Source organism: Chaetomium strumarium, assembly GCF_033439665.1.
Source record: "Chaetomium strumarium strain CBS 333.67 chromosome Unknown B0T15scaffold_4, whole genome shotgun sequence".
NCBI classification, from domain to species: Eukaryota; Fungi; Ascomycota; class Sordariomycetes; order Sordariales; family Chaetomiaceae; genus Chaetomium; species Chaetomium strumarium.
In genome coordinates this window covers 540147-556026 of record NW_026944432.1, presented here as the reverse complement: position 1 = coordinate 556026, position 15880 = coordinate 540147, and the positions used below count along the sequence as shown (strand labels likewise).

The window sequence follows — 15880 nt, the reverse complement described above, 5'->3', positions numbered from 1 at the left end:
TCGTCATTTTGTTTACCTGGGTGACGATCTGCGAGTGTAACCAAGCCAAATGAATCCTGCGTGTTGATCGAATGCAGTTGCCATTTTCTGGAGCTGCCCACGCGGGGTTGGACAGGCAAGAGCTGGTCATGCGGGGAGCTGCATGTGAGGCCGGGGCCGCGTGGAGCTCCTCCAGGCTCCAGGTAACGTTGGCCAAGTTCCCTGATGCCTCTAACTTAGCAGTAATTATAATAAGTGTATCTTCATGGGTTATACGCACGGCTAGAACGACTACTATGAACCGCATTGACGCGTGGAACTGTAGCTCATGCGTTCCAGCAGCCCAGACTTGGCCTCCGTCTAGAATCTGAACCTCCCCCAGTTAGTGAAACTCCGAAGCCGAAACATGGCAAGTAGTTCGAGTCGCCTTCATGGTTAATGGTCGGCGAGTCGGTTTCGTCTGATAAACACCAGCAGGTGGAAGGCAGCACGTGGGCAGGTACCCCGGGATCGGGAAAGTTTGACGGAGAATTTCCTCATTATATGCCAGAGAATCTACTACATCCGGATCACTTGCGATCGAACGGTTGAGACCACCTACAGAGGTAGTAACTTAGTCGGATGGTCCCAGTGCTGTTCCGAAACAATGCTATCAATATATATTGAAACCTCCTCGTAGCCAGCGTCATCTGCCTAGATACCTTGGTTTCCGGTCCGAGTACCTTACACATTCGAGACGGCCTTTGAAAACTCAGCGTTTCGATTTAAACTTCTGGTTGCCCATAACACAAATTTGCTTCTGCGGAACTGCGAGCCCCTTCATCGAACGAATTGCACCTTCCGATACTACAGCATACTTTATGCGAGAGCGCAGCTTTCAAATTCGTCACACCTTCCCTCCTCTACTTTACCATCCCAGACGGGAAAGTCAATAGATACTTTGTTTATACAACGACTACGCTGGACGGTGAACGCACTATGCGATGCAGCAGTAGTAGTCCAAGCCAACTTCCCCCTCCACCCAGCCTCAGGACGCATCGCTCTCTGACCATGCCTCCGTTCCACCATCACACCTTACTCTTCCAGAAGATGATGCCTTTCCACACGCTCACAAACCCGCTTGAGCACCTCGCGCGCTGGCGCCACATCTCGCTCTCAGTGCTCGCCTAGTCCGTGAGCAGTTTATTCGACCACAGTGCAATCACCATTCTGCCCGCCACCGCCCTCCTCTACCCATCTTTCTGGACCGAGGCAGGGATCGAAGGCATCCTGCTCGCGGGCACCGTCTTCGTGATCCTCCAAGATGCAGTGTGGTTCGCCACTTGCGGTCCGCGCGAGTACTACCACTACCTCCATCACCACCATCACCTCCTCCCCCTCCTTTTCCGCTTGCTGCACAGCAATAATAACAATAACAACAATGACAACCACCACCACCACCACCACAGCAAGAATAATAATAATAACAACAACAATAATAACAACAAGAACGCACCCGACATACCACCGCCGCGACTTGATTGGATTACCACCATGACGATGGCCGCCCACGCCGGCCTCTTCCTAATCCAGTTGTGTCTGCTCGCGTTCCCGGCCCGGCTGCTCGCCAACCTTGTCCTGCCGGGCGGCGCCGACTCGCCGCATGCCGGGAAGGTGGCAGGGCTGATTCATTGCCTCGGGGTCTTTGTCGGCTTGGAGGTTCTGTGCTGCAATGTCATGCTCGGCCGCGACATGGAGGGGAACGGTGGTAGTGGTGGTAGTGGTGCTGGTGGTGGTGGTGGATCGCCTAAAGCGAAGAAGAAGAATAAGAAGAACAAGAGGAATAAGGAGAAGCAGCAGCAGAAGGTGCAGGCGGAACATGAAGAAGTGGAAGCGGAGGCTTTGGTGAAAGGGACGCTGGATAGATTGGGTGGCAGCCTCCCCGAGGGATGGTCCAGGGTGCCGTGTGATGTCTGGGTGGCGCCGAAGGCGTGATGGCCCTGTCCCGGGGGGAGGTCGAGGGGATGTGGAGAGTGATTCCTGCTGCGCTGGATGATCTGAGGTTGGGAAAAGGAGAGAAGAGAGTGGGAAGCATTGGGTACTAAGTAATGATGGCGGGTCGGTCTACGCTGTAGCGGTTTTACAAGTATCGATTAATCCGCAGGGGCTCTACAGTTCAGCGATGTGGGCAGGTTGGGGGCAACAGTTTCTACCACGAAGCAGACAAGATTCGCAACTTCACACAATGTGCATTGCACCAGCTAATCGCCGCGTCTGAAGAGTGATGTATTTTCCCTTCACATACATCGCCCCGTACCGACCATAGCATGGCCCACCAGCTTGAGGTATTCTTTCACTTCACCGCACCCTTCCGAACTTAAGATCTTGCCCCTTCCGATCTGGCCTCTTGTTGCCCTTGCCGCCTGGCGTTGCGTCCACACAGACCCCGCCGGGCTTCCGGTGCCCGAGAGAGAGCGCACCCCGCAGGGGCCTCGACAACCATTCCCGAAACGTGTTTCCGAACCAAAGGGGGGTATCTCAGAATGTGCCTGTTTCCAAATAGCGTCTAGGTTGGGAGGCAATGAATGAGAAAGGAAAATGCACAAGAAAAGAAAAAGAACAAGCGATGGGGAAAGGGAAGAAGAGGTTTCCGAGATGCAACCAAACAAACGCGTCTAGTTGTAGCCCAGCTAGAGGCGAATATGCAATGTCTTCGAACAAAAAATGCTTGCCGAGGCGAGAGAGACATGAGGTCCTTTTTCCATTTCATCGTGTTGTCCAGACCAGAGAAACGCGAGCCCAATCGTGAAACGAGCCGGAACCGAAAACGCCGTGGAAAACCTGATGTCGTGTCATGCCTCGCCCGTGTTCCAGAGCAGAAGGAAAAAAATAATTATCAAGGAGATGGCGGATGGGTCAGAGGCCAACGTGCTACGGGAGAGACGGGATTCCAACCCGGGTAGACTCCTGATGCGTAGGGCCTTGGCGCTAACTAAGCCACCGGCGCGGCGATCGGAGCGGCGGGGGGCGGAATGGCCTGCGCGCCGGTCATGTCGACGTCGGGATGCACCTCGCCGTTTGTCACGTCCTTCTTAGGGCTCGTGCAGTCGCGGGAGATGTGGCCGGCCTCGCCGCAGGCGTAGCACGTCTTACCCGCCGTGTTCAGGGGGCCGCCGTTGGGAGCCGTGCAGTCGCGCGAGATGTGGCCCAGCTTGCCGCAGGCATAGCACTTCATCGCCTGTGCCTGGCAGTCACGAGCGAAGTGGTTCGGCCCGCCGCACTTATAGCAGGTCGCCGGACGAGGGCCGCCGGCAAACGCAGCCCGGGGGTGTCCGTAGCCGCCGCGGCCAGCCATGGCGCCGCGACCCATCCCGACGACCGGGGGGTTGGGGCAGTTGCGCTGTGCCGGGTTAGCATGCCAACCACACACACCGGAGCAGAGAAGGGACGCCTTACAGCCAGGTGACCAATCGAGTCGCAGTTGTAGCACCGGTTGCCGGCGCCAGCACCGCTCAGACGGAGAGTCGGGCATTCGGCCTGGACGTGTCCGAGACCCTGGCAGTGGTAGCATTGCTTGGCCTTGGTAGTGCGAGGCATCGGGCACTCGTTAGACTCGTGGTTCGGCTGCTTGCCTATCCCTCGTGTGTCAGTCACTGCGCCGCGAAGAGGATCTGACGGGAACCTTCATGGATCATACAGTTGTAGCAAAGCCGGTGGGGCGAGGAGCAGGCCTCGGCGTGGTGGCCAAGCTCACCGCACTTGTAGCACGCCCGGCGAGAGACTGACGACATGGTGGATGGGATGGGTCTGCAAATGGATTAGCACGCCGCCATGACTGGCCACCGCGGTCTCCTTTCAGCAACTTGGTTGACATGTTTGCAAGCGGCGAGAGCTGTCGGAACCCGAGTATCGGCCATAATGCCTGGGAGGTCCCGATCCGACTCTGGGAAGCGCGCACAGGTCCCTCGAAGATTGGATCAGAGTCATGGTTGTGAGGGCTTTCGCTTGGATATATGGCCGACAGGATCTGATAGGCTCGGTATCGAGGAGCCCCTCATCGCGGCGCAAGGGAGGGCCGGTTCCACGGCCACGGTATTGTGCGACCCGACCATGTTTGCGTCATGCGCTCTGCAGAGGGCAAATGACGTTCCGATAAACAGACGGTTTGAGATTGCCTCGCAATAGCCATCAAGGTGCGGGAGATACCTTGATGGTGACCGAAGGCCCGGGACCCGATAAATGCGCGCATCTGTCCTGCCGCATGGTATCCCTCCCAAGGCCCAACAGATCGGACCCTTGATCTCGATCCTGCGAGGGCGAGCATATAAGGCCACCGCCGCCCCCCGTATGCGCGCATGCAAACGTGTCTTTAAGGAGCAGGAGTTGACGCTGGTGGTGGCAAAGAAGACTGATACTGACCTTCGGTAAAATGGAGAGAAGATAACAAGAATGGAACAGGATCCTCAAGTTTTCCTGGGATACGTTGATGCCTTCTTCGACCGACACCGCAGCCTCGACCGTACTTCGAACTTCGTTTCCGACTTCCTCGCCAGCACCCGAACAAGTGATTTGAGTTTGCAAGTGGGAAGAGGGAGAGAAGCGGCGGAATCAGCGGGAACAATGGGGGGGCAGCGGGCACTCGGGGAAGGGAGGGATAGCGCAACGTGCTGGGCACGGCTCTGAGAGGCAAAGGCTAAAAAAAGCGGATTAAGTGACGAACGAGTGACTTGCCCCCCTCCCTCGCCCCGCGCGCCATCCGCTTGGAGAATGTGCCGAGGTGAAGCGCTTGGTGCCGGGATGTCTTGGATCGCGAAGTACCGGCAAGGTACCGTCACCGAACCGCAGCCTTCCACTTTTCCGCATGGACACTCGACGGTCCTCGCTCGCCTGGGCCCCTAGCGCCACGAGCTCCTCACCCAGCAGCCAAGCAACATCCAGGTCCGATGCAACAGTCTCTCAGCTCCCAGGGCACGCTAGGGGAAAATTTCTTGGTGGATGGCAGGTTCCTGTGGGCCAGGAACCACCCCAACTGGACGCACAGTCGCGACCTCCAATTTGCGATGGACGGAGGGGGTTGGCGACATTGGCTCGTGACTAGCCCCACGTCTGACTCGTGCTGCTGCGGGCAGGAAGGTTTCCATCCCTCGATCCGTCCAACCACGTTGCTTTTACCCCTTCTCTTTTGTCAGCTCAAAGCACGTATTGTGCCGGTCAGGGCTTGCATGTCTCAGAAGTTGCTTTCGCCCTGCGTTCAACCAGCTGCGCGTTCCAAAAATCCCCAGCATCTGTTCGATCTCGGATCCCGCCAACAAATAATAATTGCCGCCGTGTTGCTGTCTTGTGGAGCCAGTCATGGCGGGGCTGCTCGCTACGATCTACGACATGGAGACGAGCGATATTACAGACTAGATTCCGAGTGAAGATGCCGTCGTGTACACAGTATGCCCTCGACCGAGAGACATCTCGAGTAGGATTTCTGGTATAACGATCGCAGAGTCTAGTCTAGCTCACACAGACTGAGGCAAACAGGCTGCCAGCCAGTGCTAGTGCTGTCTGTCAGGCAGCATGGACTTGAAAGCTGTCTTGCTTGGCTGTGATTGTGAACCCCGCTGCAGAGACCCCTGTCTGCTGTGCCTCCCCCTCCCTATCAGGTATCCAACCCAACCACGGGCATGCGATCCTGCATCCTGCAGAACCCGTACCGCGGTACGAAGGACATAGGTACTGTAACCAACCTCTTCAGGCAGGCAAGACGAGGCACCGCGGACCGGAAAGCCTAGAACGGGTTGGTCCAGGGGAGCTCGCATCCGCGAAGAGTCCCAGGGTACAGGGGCGTTGCTCAACCACCACAATGTGTTCAGTGTTCCAACTTGGTTCCCTCGGCCACTCAGCGCTGCAGCTTGCAGCAATGCTTACATGCTGCGCCCATCTTTGACATCGCTTGATGAATTTACCCAAGGGCAACGGAGGTGCCCAGAGATTCAGGAGCAATTCCACAGCAGGCGACCGGGTTCGGTCTGGATCCATCTCCAGACTCGGTTATTCCTACGGACCATCGCAACTCCTTGATCCGAAGCTAGAGGTCGCCGCATTGGCCGCAGGGCCTTTGCAACACGTGGACCTATCAAGGAGAGCGGCATCTGTATCATAGCTTCTCTCGCGTCAACAATAGACAAGTCGGCATGAGCAAGGCCGAGGCACTCGTTGTCTCCTGATCGCATTCATATGGCGTACGCCTGCTACGCCTATATATGACCGTTGGCATCATCAACATCCGCTCACTTCCGGACCGGCTCCCGCGGCCACAGGACCTTCCCGATGCCTCAACCCCAAAGCCATCAAATCCACGATGACGATACTTCCGATCTCCCGTTCTCGGAAGGTTGCGAGCTCCCGGGGTGGGGAGCATGGCCCCTCGGCGCTATTGACCTTGGTCGTGCGTCTACCACGTAGCTGACCCCATCATCCGACGAATATGACGGCGGACGCGGTATGTTCGTGCGGCCGCTGCTGCTGATCGTGTTCCCTGGCCCACTCGCGCTGCTGACATCGGACTCTTCTTCCACTGCCGCATTGTGGTTGCGCGCCCAGAACATGCGATCCGGATCAACTCGCTGCCAAGGTCCCGGTTAGCAAATGGACAGTAGCGCCGTCCGGGCCTCATACATACCACACTCTCACGCCACATGCCGTAGGCGGGCGGTTTGGTCTTGGTAGCTTCGCTTTCGATGCCCGCAACCTCTTCGTCCCGGGCTAGCACCACGGGGATGGGCTCGCGGGGAATAGCGTAGCCTCCGGGGCCAACCATCTCCGGGAGCCGTCCTTGCTGCGTCGCCTGCTCCCGCTTGCGCGCTTTGACCACGAGCATGCAGAGGCGAATGAGGCTGTGGCAGAAGAATACGGTAACCGCGAGGATGAGAACCACCAGCAGTATCGTGAACTCCTTGCTGATTTGGTTGTTCTTGGTCAAGGTGAGAGCGAGGTCTGCGTAGGGGGTTAGCCTCTGGATGGTCACAAACGGGGTGGAAGCCGACCGAAGCGGGCACTTACACACTGCCAGCGACAGAGCGAGAAACAGCCCCGATACGAAAGAACGCAGGATGTGCGCCCGAATCCGGCGGGACTTGATCCACGGGAAGCAAAAGAGGAAGTGCTTCGGCGGATGGCGTTCGCTCCGTGTCGACCTGCTTCCCCGCGACCCAGACCCAGACCCATCTGTCCCACGCCGTTGCTCGCGCCGCGCTCTGCGCTCGCTTCTGCTCGCCTCATCCCGGGCCCGACGCGAACGGTGACTGCCCGACCCATGCGACCGTCCTGATCTCCCGGACCTCGATCGGCCACTGCCACTACCACTGCCACTCCCATCCCTCCTATGTCCCCTATGTTCCCGCCGCCGCCGCCTCCGTTCCCGACGCTCTTCCTCCTCTTCCGAAGACAACCCCGATCCCGAACTCGAACTGGAATTCGACCCATGCCTTCTCGGCGCGTGCACCACCGGCGCCGGCGGCGCCACCCTAGCTGGCCCCTGCGTCCACGCCCGCGCAAAGTCAGGGCTCTTGGGGCTCTCCACCCCTCTTCCTCCTATGACTGTGCCGGGCGCACCGCGGAGCCCGTCGCCCGAGTAGTGGCTGCTGGTGGGGCGCGGGTAGCGGCCGCTGCTGAAGAAGCTGGGGATGGGCGGCCGGAAGCGGTGCAGGAAGCGGGTCTGCGGCGTGTTGCGCTCGGCCATTTCCCGGTCTGCCGTGGCGGCGGCCGAGTGTTGGGCCTCGAGGTCGTCGGGCAGGACGTGGTCCCCACGCACACGCGGGGAGAGAGGGGCGCGGTCGTCATCGTCGTAGGAGTCGATGGGCGCGTTGGCGTGCGACTGGCCGATGCCGCGCTCCACGTCGTCGGCGTCGCGGCCGCGGGCGAAGAAGTTGAAGCGGTTCATTTTGGTGGGCGTAATAGCGAGTGCTCGTTTGTGTTTATTATCGGGACAGCCCTGTGATCATACTGGGGTTGATTCACCGGTGCTTGCAAATCTGTTGATGTTGGGCGAGCCCTTCGCAGGAAGTGATGTAAGTGGAAATCCGAATGCGCCTGAGGTGGGTATCATGAACTCCTTGTATATCCCAAGCAAGCAAGCCAGTGCTGCAAGACACCGCCCAATGATATCAGGCTGCCGGAGCCTGCGATGACTGCCAATTCCCAAAGCAGGAGAAAAAGAGCAATGGACGAAAATTCCAACCCAATTGTGAAGCTGCCTGCGACGCCTCGTATGTATAAGAAAGAACGAGCGGGACTTCGTTGGGTGGCGAAACGAGTGATGAGAAGCGAAAAGCTACAGACAATCAAGAACAATAGGTAGGGGAAAAAAAGGAAGCAAGGTAAAAGATCGTGAGCGTGGAGCGTCGTCCATAGGCGGGCACGTCACCATGTTTGGTTTCGGGATATGCAGCCTAGCATGGCGCGGGCCTCGACTGGCTGGCAATGTCCCGTGGTCTGGGGAGGGTGCACGGAGCTGCTGTTCGCGAAAAGCTGGACAAACCTAGAGGAGACGAGGCTACGCTAAAAGGGACTAACTAGGGGCAGAGGCTCGGGTGAGTCGATGAGACGAGGCCGAAGATGAGACTCGCGATGCAGGGGGGGTTGTTGTAAGCTACGCTTGGCTGCAAGCTGCTCTGGAGACACCCAAGACAGCGGGTTATAGGGTGCACAAGCCGGCTTCCTTGGAGCTGGAGTGGATGAGTGGTAGAAGCAGATGTGGATGGTGAATGTCCTTCGCTCATTTCGGAAGGGGAAGGGAACCAGCCCTTCGAGACTCCTGGTCCGTGGATGGCGCTTTGGCGTATGCGTAGTGTAGTATCCGTAATGCCGGTATTCACCTACCTCCATCTCAAGGAGAAGAGAATTCGTGTTCCAGTCTTTTCTTCCGCGTAGTCACGATCCGCAAGTCACTTCGCCAACAGCGAATGATCGCGCTAGAACATCACAACAACGCGTGCCATGCATTCGGGTATCCCTCTCACAGCAGCACACCTGCAGTCTCGGCCTCCCGTCCCTCCAACCCCACGATTCGATTTGATGGCGGTCGCAGACAGGGTCTGACGGCGGGGAGCCCCTGACGGCAGAAGATGACGCTGCGACCAAGTGATTGGCTCACAACACACTGTTGCATGAATCGAGGTGGGGCACCCACGACGTTTCAGGATGCTCCTGGACTCGGCGACTGCTTCAGGTGTACGGACTCCAGAAGGCGTTGCAATAATACCGGCAGACAGGAAAGATATTGAACACGAGAGTGGCTCGCTTCGGACAGATATACAGCGGATGGATGTAAAGTTTCTAAAACGAATGAACACCTCGTATCGTCGTACAGTCCGTGCGCTTTATAGGGACGTCGATACCTACAACAACCTGAAGTCTTGTCAGACGCAGTTGTGCGCTTCTCGCAGAACTCCAATCTAGACGTTGGGTATCATTATTACACCACTGCTTCACGCTTCCTCGCATCGCCGTTCTTCGATCCTTGATTCGCCCGCGCGAGGGCATTGATGTGCATCCCAGCCAGAGGACATACGACGTGACAACGGTTCCTTAGCTCCTCGCGCCGCATCCGCATCTATCCCCCTAACCAGTAAATGCCAGCGAACGGAGCAGAAGACATCCGCCTGGGGGACGGGTGCATCGACCCTGGTGACCCCCGTCCACTGACTGGTGAGGGCACTCCTAAAGTTACGGCGCCGCCACGTCATGCATCTGCCGACAGAGGGCTCGTAGTGTAGCCGGTTTGCGATGGAGCAGGAGTATGGAGCCTACCGTGTTATATCAAGCCATAGCCTCACTTCAACTCGCCCAACAGCATAGTGCGATCCGACGACGCCGACAGAACTAAGGAAGAGCATTAGCAGAGCACCACCACCCCGGAAAAGGGAAGACAAACTTATAGGAGCGCCCACTGGCGCAAACTCGGCGCAGTTGACCGTACCCTTGTGGCCGGGAAGCTTGTATAACAGCTTCCCTGAATCGCTACCCCAGATGACGACCGTGCCGTCTCCTGCTCCAACCGCGATCTTTTTGCCATCCGAGTCCCAGCTGCCGCGAATGAGATTCTTCTCCAACCCCAACGGCGCCCCGTCAAAGGTGCGAATGTGACGCTCGGCAGGGGCAAACGGCCTGATATCCCACGTCCTGGCTGTCGAGTCCATGGCGTACGAGAGCAGTTGCTGGCCGTCCGGCGATACCCGCAGCGACGTTATTGTGTCGGTGTGGCCGATCATCGAGTGCACAACCGTCTTCTTCCGGATGTCCCACACCTTGATGTCGTTGTCGATGCCGCCCGAGTAGATCTCGTTGCCGGCCTCCGACATGGCGACGGCGGTGATGGGGAACTCGGTCTCGATATAGTCGACCGCGTTCTTCGTCCTCGGGTCCCAGAGGCCAATCGTCCCGTCGTCGCTCCCGCTGATCAGCAGCTCCTCTCCGCGCCTGCTGATGTCCATTGCGTTGACGATCTCTTCGTGGCCGACGTAGCGCCGTATCCTTTGCCCCGATGTGAGGTCCCAGCTCGCGAGGTGCATGTCGGCCGAGGCAGAAAAGAGAATGTCGGCGTCGCGGGACCATTGGAGGTCGAGGATCGCACCGCGGTGGCCGCTCAGGACGCCGTAGTTCTCGCAGTCGCCGTACGTCCTCCATAGCACTGCCCATCTGTCAGCCGCCCATCGTGTAAGCCTAGCAGCGCGTGATGACACACTTATTGTCCTGTCCATTGACCCGGAAGCTATGTAATTCCCGTTTGGATCGAACTTAGCCGCAAAGATCTCTCCAGTGTGCCCCGATAGCTCCATCAGGGGAGCTTGCAGGTTGCTGGTCCTGGGTTCCTACGTCCAGTCAACATCAACAAGACCTTCAAGATGGCCTGGCTACCGGAAGGCCGAGACATACCGTCTGGATGAGCGCGCCGCTTCCTGGAGCGCCGGGCCGGGTGACGGCGCGACTCGTGCCCACATTCTGCCGCTTGACAACAAGCTGTCTGTCGCTCGGGTCGTCGGAGGCCGGTCTCTTTTCTGACATCTTGTACTCCGTGGTCGAGGGGTGCTCTCTGGCGGCAATTTCGCAAGTGGGATCGGCGAGGCTGATGGTGGCTGGCGTTTTCGTGCTGCTTCGAGTCCAGAAGCGCAACCTGGAAGCTCGCTCGATTTTAGATCCTTCGCGTTCCGCTAGTTCTTGGCGCAGGGGTGGGGCCCGTCGTGGGGCGCTTCCCCACACAATCATGACCCCTGGACCAGGACAGCTTCTCGATCCGCATCGTCCCAGTCTGGTCTTACTGTGAAGCCAGTATTCCTCGGTTCATCGCCAGCTCGCGCATTCCCTTGTGGTGGTTGCCCTACCGTCTGGAACACAGAACTGGCTATTTGGCCCACCTCGTCCTCAATGGCGTCAAGCAAAGCCTCCCGCTTGGGGGAAGAGTATGTTCGCAGCCCCCTATCGACAGCTACCCCTCGAGCGACCATGCTGACCTTTCCTCTTGCGACAGGGTCTGGAAGTAAGAATTCCCTCAAACGCTAGGCCTGGCACTTGCTAACGCCTCCAGGACCCGTATGGACAAGGTCAACGCCGAGCTCGTCGTCCTCACATACGGCACCATCGTCGCGCAGCTCTGCAAGGACTTTGATAGCGACTATGTCGAGGTGAACAAGCAGCTAGACAAGATGGGCTACAACATTGGCCTCCGGCTGATCGAGGACTACCTGGCGAAATCCAACACCGTCAGGCGGTGTTCCAACTTTCGGGAAACAGCAGAGATGATTGCCAAGGTGGGTTTGTCCTAGCCAGACGGACACGTGGTGTTTGTTGATCATGTCTGACACCGCGATGGTCTGCAGGTTGGCTTCAAGATCTTCCTCAACATCACACCGGCGATCACAAATTGGACGGGTGATGGCAAGCAATTCTCGCTTGTCTTCGACGAGAACCCCTTCGCCGACTTTGTCGAGCTGCCGGACGACGGCCGGGCCCAGGATGAGCTGTGGTATTCCAACATCCTGTGCGGCGTGCTGCGGGGCGCGCTGGAGATGGTCCAGATGCAGGTGGAGGCCCATTTCATCAGCGACGTGCTGCGGGGGAACGACACGACCGAGATGCGCATCACCCTAATACGATACATCGACGACGAACTCCCGCCAGAAGATGACTAGTGGCTGTACACGGTGCTAGACCAGGACGGCCGTCTTGGTGCGTCGGTTTCACAGAAGCCAGGAGTTCGCGCCTCGAGTGGTGATCATGCCAACCGGGAGGTGCGCCCGCCCACGGGCCGTCCCAGAGTCATGATGGGCACAGTTATTGCATCACTGTAGCCAGGACGATCATTGGCACCGCCCGATGCAGCGATTCGGTTATACGGCGGTGTACATTTGTATCAGAGTCACGCCGCTGCGGGCGGATATCGCTGATCAGCGGAGGGAGTTCTGCATAGGCCCGACCCGCTCGGACCAGCCAGATCAAGGAACGTGAGGGGACCACGGACTCAAGACTGCTCAACCGATCAGGGCAATGGGGCCAATGGAGCCTATCTTTTATGTGTCTCTTTGCATTTTGTATTTGGGACAGAGGTTCCGTGTCTTTGCATCCGTTAGCCGGGGCATCACTCGTGGCCAGAGGCCTCGCCAATGCAGCCGCTGGAATACGGCTTCGTGACGAGACTTGAGTCAGACTCGCTTGCACTGCCGTGAATCAGTTTCCGGCTGATTTACAGCAGCCTTGAATTTTAGCTGGTTCATCCCCTCTTCCATTGTTGCAGATCGAACGCTTGTGTGACGGCCAGCTCGAAGCTGACCATTGCGACCCGATACTTGGATGACGAGCCCATCCTATTCGGAGAAACATCGCCCAGCCATCTCCAACACCCTTTGTATGTTGGCGCAGCGTTGCGCCGGGCTTTTGCAGAAAAAAACAATTCGTAGCCGACGTAGCACAGCCCTGCCACACGCAATCATGTAGTGCGTTGCCACTCGCTGCGCTTGCTGCGCCTCACCCGGAGCGCGGGAACAACACTGATCGGAGGTCACACGCCCGATTGCGACGAATAGCTCTGCCGCAACCTTTGGGCGCAAGCCACATGTAAATCTTTGTTGCACAAGTAACCGCCACCGCGGATCAGCTGCCTGATGCTTTGTTGCGGGCGGTAAAATGCATATCTCGGGAGTATACCTGGGGGCGGTCACCCGTCTGGCCGCCCTCGGGTCTCTGTCTCAACCCGTCTCACTGTTCAGAAGCACAAACCAGCTATATAGGCCGTCGACCGCCATTCGGCCATTGTATCGACTGATCACCGTCGACCATCCCTTTGTCGACCCATCACCAACACTATAGTTCAAGATGCTTGCACTGCACAACCCGTCTGTTCCGGCCGTGAGCAACCGGCCTCAGTTCATGACCACTCAGCCGGAAACGACAATAAAAACAGCGATGGCCGCCGGCCTGGGGAGCAGTCTAGTGCTGTTCCACGGTCTTCACAGTCTATCACCACACATCTTCGCCCAGGCGGGACTACCACCATCGCCAACATCGCCGCGATCACCAGTATCGCCACACACTCCAGACACGAAAATGGGCGGCTGCGCCTCCAAAGATGCCTCCCCCCACCACCACCGTCAAGGCGCTGGATACGCCTCGACCGAGAATCTCAACCCCCGCCCCTACCAGCACCAGCACCAGCGCCAACAACAACAACCAAAGCACAGCAGCAGGAGGAGAACCCCCCACCCGGAATACCGCCTGCACCTGACCTGCGCAAGCTGCACCGCCTCGCGCAGGGACTGCTCCATCGCGCGCGACTACAACATGCAGTGCGCCCTGGCCTACACAGATTCTCCGAGGGGTAGGGGTAGTGAGCAGCAGCAGGCGGTGAGCCAATCGCTCAAGACGTGGACGGTCGAGCTCGACTTCTGCAGCTGGGCCAAGGTCAAGCGCGACGAGGCGGACCGCGCGAAGGCCGTGTTGGCGGATTATCTAGGGGATCCGTATTCCTACGGCGAGGATCCGAGGGAATATCGCGGGAAGGGGAGTCGGAGGAGGCCGATCTGTGTTGAGGAATTCAAGGAGAAGTTGGGTGGTAGGGGGGTTGGGTTTAGGAGTAGTCTCTGATCTAGGTTTGTTTTGTTTTCCAACTTTCTCATTTTTCTTTGGTATGCTGGATGAGGCGCAAGATGCTCTCGTGGTCGTTGACAGGCCTCTGAGGATTGGGTTTGGTACCATGGGCATGGCGCTTGTGAGTTTGGACCGCGCGTTCCGTGAGGACGGCAGCTGGGAGAAGCATATTGCATGTTCCCTTTAAAAGGGCGGGAATGATAATGGGCTGGCGCAAAACGATAGAGATGTAATACCCATTGCTGAATATAGCATACTAGTACTGAACAGATTGCTTGTCTCTTTGCCAATGCTTTAGTCGTGATGTATCTGATTTCTTAGCTGCCGTTTTTGTAAGGTACCTTACCCTTCCTAACAGAAGTCAAAGAACGCCCATAGACCACGGCCGGCTCATGGCCATGCTGAGTTATGAGCAACCAGCCTGGTCCGTGAATGGTAGCTTTATGGGCAGTTCAAGTTGTCATAACATCTAAGTCAGGTTGAAAGTGCTTGATGGGTTAACTTGCACATCCCGCATTCCTGAATCTGAGTTTGGGCGACCGGGTAACAGTGGGACTGCCGGTCGCTTTCTCCCGATGGATGGACCCTGCGTCAAGCGGCCTGATCAGTCGATGCGATTATCGGGGTATCTGCCCCACACGGAACCCCAGTAAGGCATAATGAGGAGCCGTAAATGGGCTGAGAGAGCGGAAACTCGGTAGGAGTATTAGAATAGTAATCTAAGACGAATCGATTGTCATATAGGTACCTTACTCTCAAGAGACATTGCGTGCCGTGTAGGAAGCTCCTACCTACAGCGTCCTCAAAACTAATGCAAGGCAGGGGGTCGCATCCTGACCGTTCGGAACGGTGTGGAGGCGCCCTCCCCAGATTACGGTAGGGCTTGCAGGCAGCCAGGACAGCCACACCTAACGTTAAGTTGACCTGGAACCGAGAGGCTGATAGACAAGGTCGGCTGCAGCCGCCGGATCTGGGACTGTAGCCTCGTCCTGAAATAGAATGATCTGGTTCCCGGAGCAGGACTGAAGCCGCGCTGATTATATTATCGTCATAGTCAGAGCTGTTTGTGAGGTTTCAAATGTGACCTGCAGTCGACAGCTCTACCACCGGCCCACTTTGATACCCGCGCCGCTGATCGCGCGGTTGTTTGATCTGTTGGACAGCATCTCGGTTACGGTATGGATCTTGGCTTTATATTGGCGCGTTGCAATTAGGGTTCAGCGCTGGAACCTGCTGAAATCGCGAGGTTCGAAGTTGCCAGGCCCACGCTTAACTGCAGCCCTTAATAAGGTAATAATGGTCGGAGATGCGCAACCTTGCTGCAACGGCGAATTCGACATGTTGCTGCCAAAGCGTGTCAGACCCCTGCCAAACGTGGCGCTAGGATAGATCTTGTTGGAGCTCCGCTGACACACTTGAACAAAGAAGAGGCGCGTCTTCCAAATTTGAGCGCAGCTATCTAGCAATATCCGATTCTGACACATAAATTGATGGGTGAGCGTGGCATCGTCCTGCAACAAATTGGCTACCACGCAGGAGACTCGGACCATTAGTATCGCATTTGAATCCATCTCAATCACTGAGTGACCGTAACCGATGTGCATATACCGGAGTGCCAAGGCCGCTCTGGCCAACTGGTGGCCTAGCTTTGCTGCATGAATGCCTGATCGCTCAGGCGTAAGCCCTTGAAGGCTGAGATCTACGCAGGGCACCGTCCAAGCCGTGCCAGAAACTGCGCAGGGCAACTGCTCCGTTCCGAACAAGAGATTGGCAGACATCCCCAATCGTCTTGTCG

At 57.4% G+C, this 15880-nt stretch overlaps 6 protein-coding genes across 6 annotated transcripts; 4 read left to right on the top strand and 2 right to left on the bottom strand.

The window, feature by feature from the left end:
- Nucleotides 1-1071: 1071 nt before the first annotated feature.
- Nucleotides 1072-1953, top strand: B0T15DRAFT_493332 (uncharacterized protein; the record flags this gene model as incomplete). The annotated part of the gene is made up of 2 exons (XM_062866939.1): nt 1072-1148; nt 1176-1953. 2 exons carry the CDS (start codon nt 1072-1074, stop codon nt 1951-1953), a joined length of 855 nt encoding a protein of 284 aa, XP_062720932.1.
- A 1692-nt stretch (nt 1954-3645) lies between these two features.
- B0T15DRAFT_189798 (uncharacterized protein) lies at nt 3646-4275 on the top strand. Its single transcript, XM_062862430.1, has one exon. It carries the CDS (start codon nt 3790-3792, stop codon nt 4141-4143), a length of 354 nt encoding a protein of 117 aa, XP_062720931.1. The 5' UTR covers nt 3646-3789; the 3' UTR covers nt 4144-4275.
- Nucleotides 4276-6161: 1886 nt separating this feature from the next.
- B0T15DRAFT_189657 (uncharacterized protein) lies at nt 6162-7531 on the bottom strand. Its single transcript, XM_062862428.1, has 3 exons — nt 7359-7531; nt 6629-7200; nt 6162-6572 (listed from the first exon to the last, which is right to left on the bottom strand). Exons 1-3 carry the CDS (start codon nt 7429-7431, stop codon nt 6297-6299), a joined length of 921 nt encoding a protein of 306 aa, XP_062720930.1. The 5' UTR covers nt 7432-7531; the 3' UTR covers nt 6162-6296.
- Nucleotides 7532-9778: 2247 nt separating this feature from the next.
- B0T15DRAFT_493329 (WD40-repeat-containing domain protein) lies at nt 9779-11010 on the bottom strand (the record flags this gene model as incomplete). The annotated part of the gene is made up of 4 exons (XM_062866938.1): nt 9779-9828; nt 9881-10636; nt 10691-10817; nt 10882-11010. The coding sequence occupies 4 exons, from the start codon at nt 11008-11010 to the stop codon at nt 9779-9781; spliced, it is 1062 nt and encodes a 353-aa protein (XP_062720929.1).
- Nucleotides 11011-11127: 117 nt separating this feature from the next.
- On the top strand, nt 11128-12470 carry B0T15DRAFT_189626 (NO signaling/Golgi transport ligand-binding domain-containing protein). Its single transcript, XM_062862427.1, has 4 exons — nt 11128-11405; nt 11474-11482; nt 11531-11753; nt 11823-12470. Exons 1-4 carry the CDS (start codon nt 11371-11373, stop codon nt 12132-12134), a joined length of 579 nt encoding a protein of 192 aa, XP_062720928.1. The 5' UTR covers nt 11128-11370; the 3' UTR covers nt 12135-12470.
- A 717-nt stretch (nt 12471-13187) lies between these two features.
- B0T15DRAFT_189618 (uncharacterized protein) lies at nt 13188-14456 on the top strand. The gene has a single exon (XM_062862426.1). It carries the CDS (start codon nt 13315-13317, stop codon nt 14080-14082), a length of 768 nt encoding a protein of 255 aa, XP_062720927.1. The 5' UTR covers nt 13188-13314; the 3' UTR covers nt 14083-14456.
- Nucleotides 14457-15880: the final 1424 nt, after the last annotated feature.

What these genes read in the sequence shown, in the direction of transcription:
- B0T15DRAFT_189798 (XM_062862430.1), top strand. Translation starts at nt 3,790, where the DNA reads ATGACTGGCCACCGCGGTCTCCTTTCAGCAACTTGGTTGACATGTTTG.
- B0T15DRAFT_189657 (XM_062862428.1), bottom strand. Translation starts at nt 7,431, where the DNA reads ATGGGTCGAATTCCAGTTCGAGTTCGGGATCGGGGTTGTCTTCGGAAG. An exon ending in GAAGAGCGTCGGGAACGGAG is followed by an intron (nt 7,201 to 7,358) that starts GCGGCGGCGGCG and finishes GCGAGCGCAGAG; the next exon opens with CGCGGCGCGAGCAACGGCGT. An exon ending in GCATGTGGCGTGAGAGTGTG is followed by an intron (nt 6,573 to 6,628) that starts GTATGTATGAGG and finishes GGACCTTGGCAG; the next exon opens with CGAGTTGATCCGGATCGCAT.
- B0T15DRAFT_189626 (XM_062862427.1), top strand. Translation starts at nt 11,371, where the DNA reads ATGGCGTCAAGCAAAGCCTCCCGCTTGGGGGAAGA. An exon ending in CAGCAGAGATGATTGCCAAG is followed by an intron (nt 11,754 to 11,822) that starts GTGGGTTTGTCC and finishes GATGGTCTGCAG; the next exon opens with GTTGGCTTCAAGATCTTCCT.
- B0T15DRAFT_189618 (XM_062862426.1), top strand. Translation starts at nt 13,315, where the DNA reads ATGCTTGCACTGCACAACCCGTCTGTTCCGGCCGTGAGCAACCGGCCT.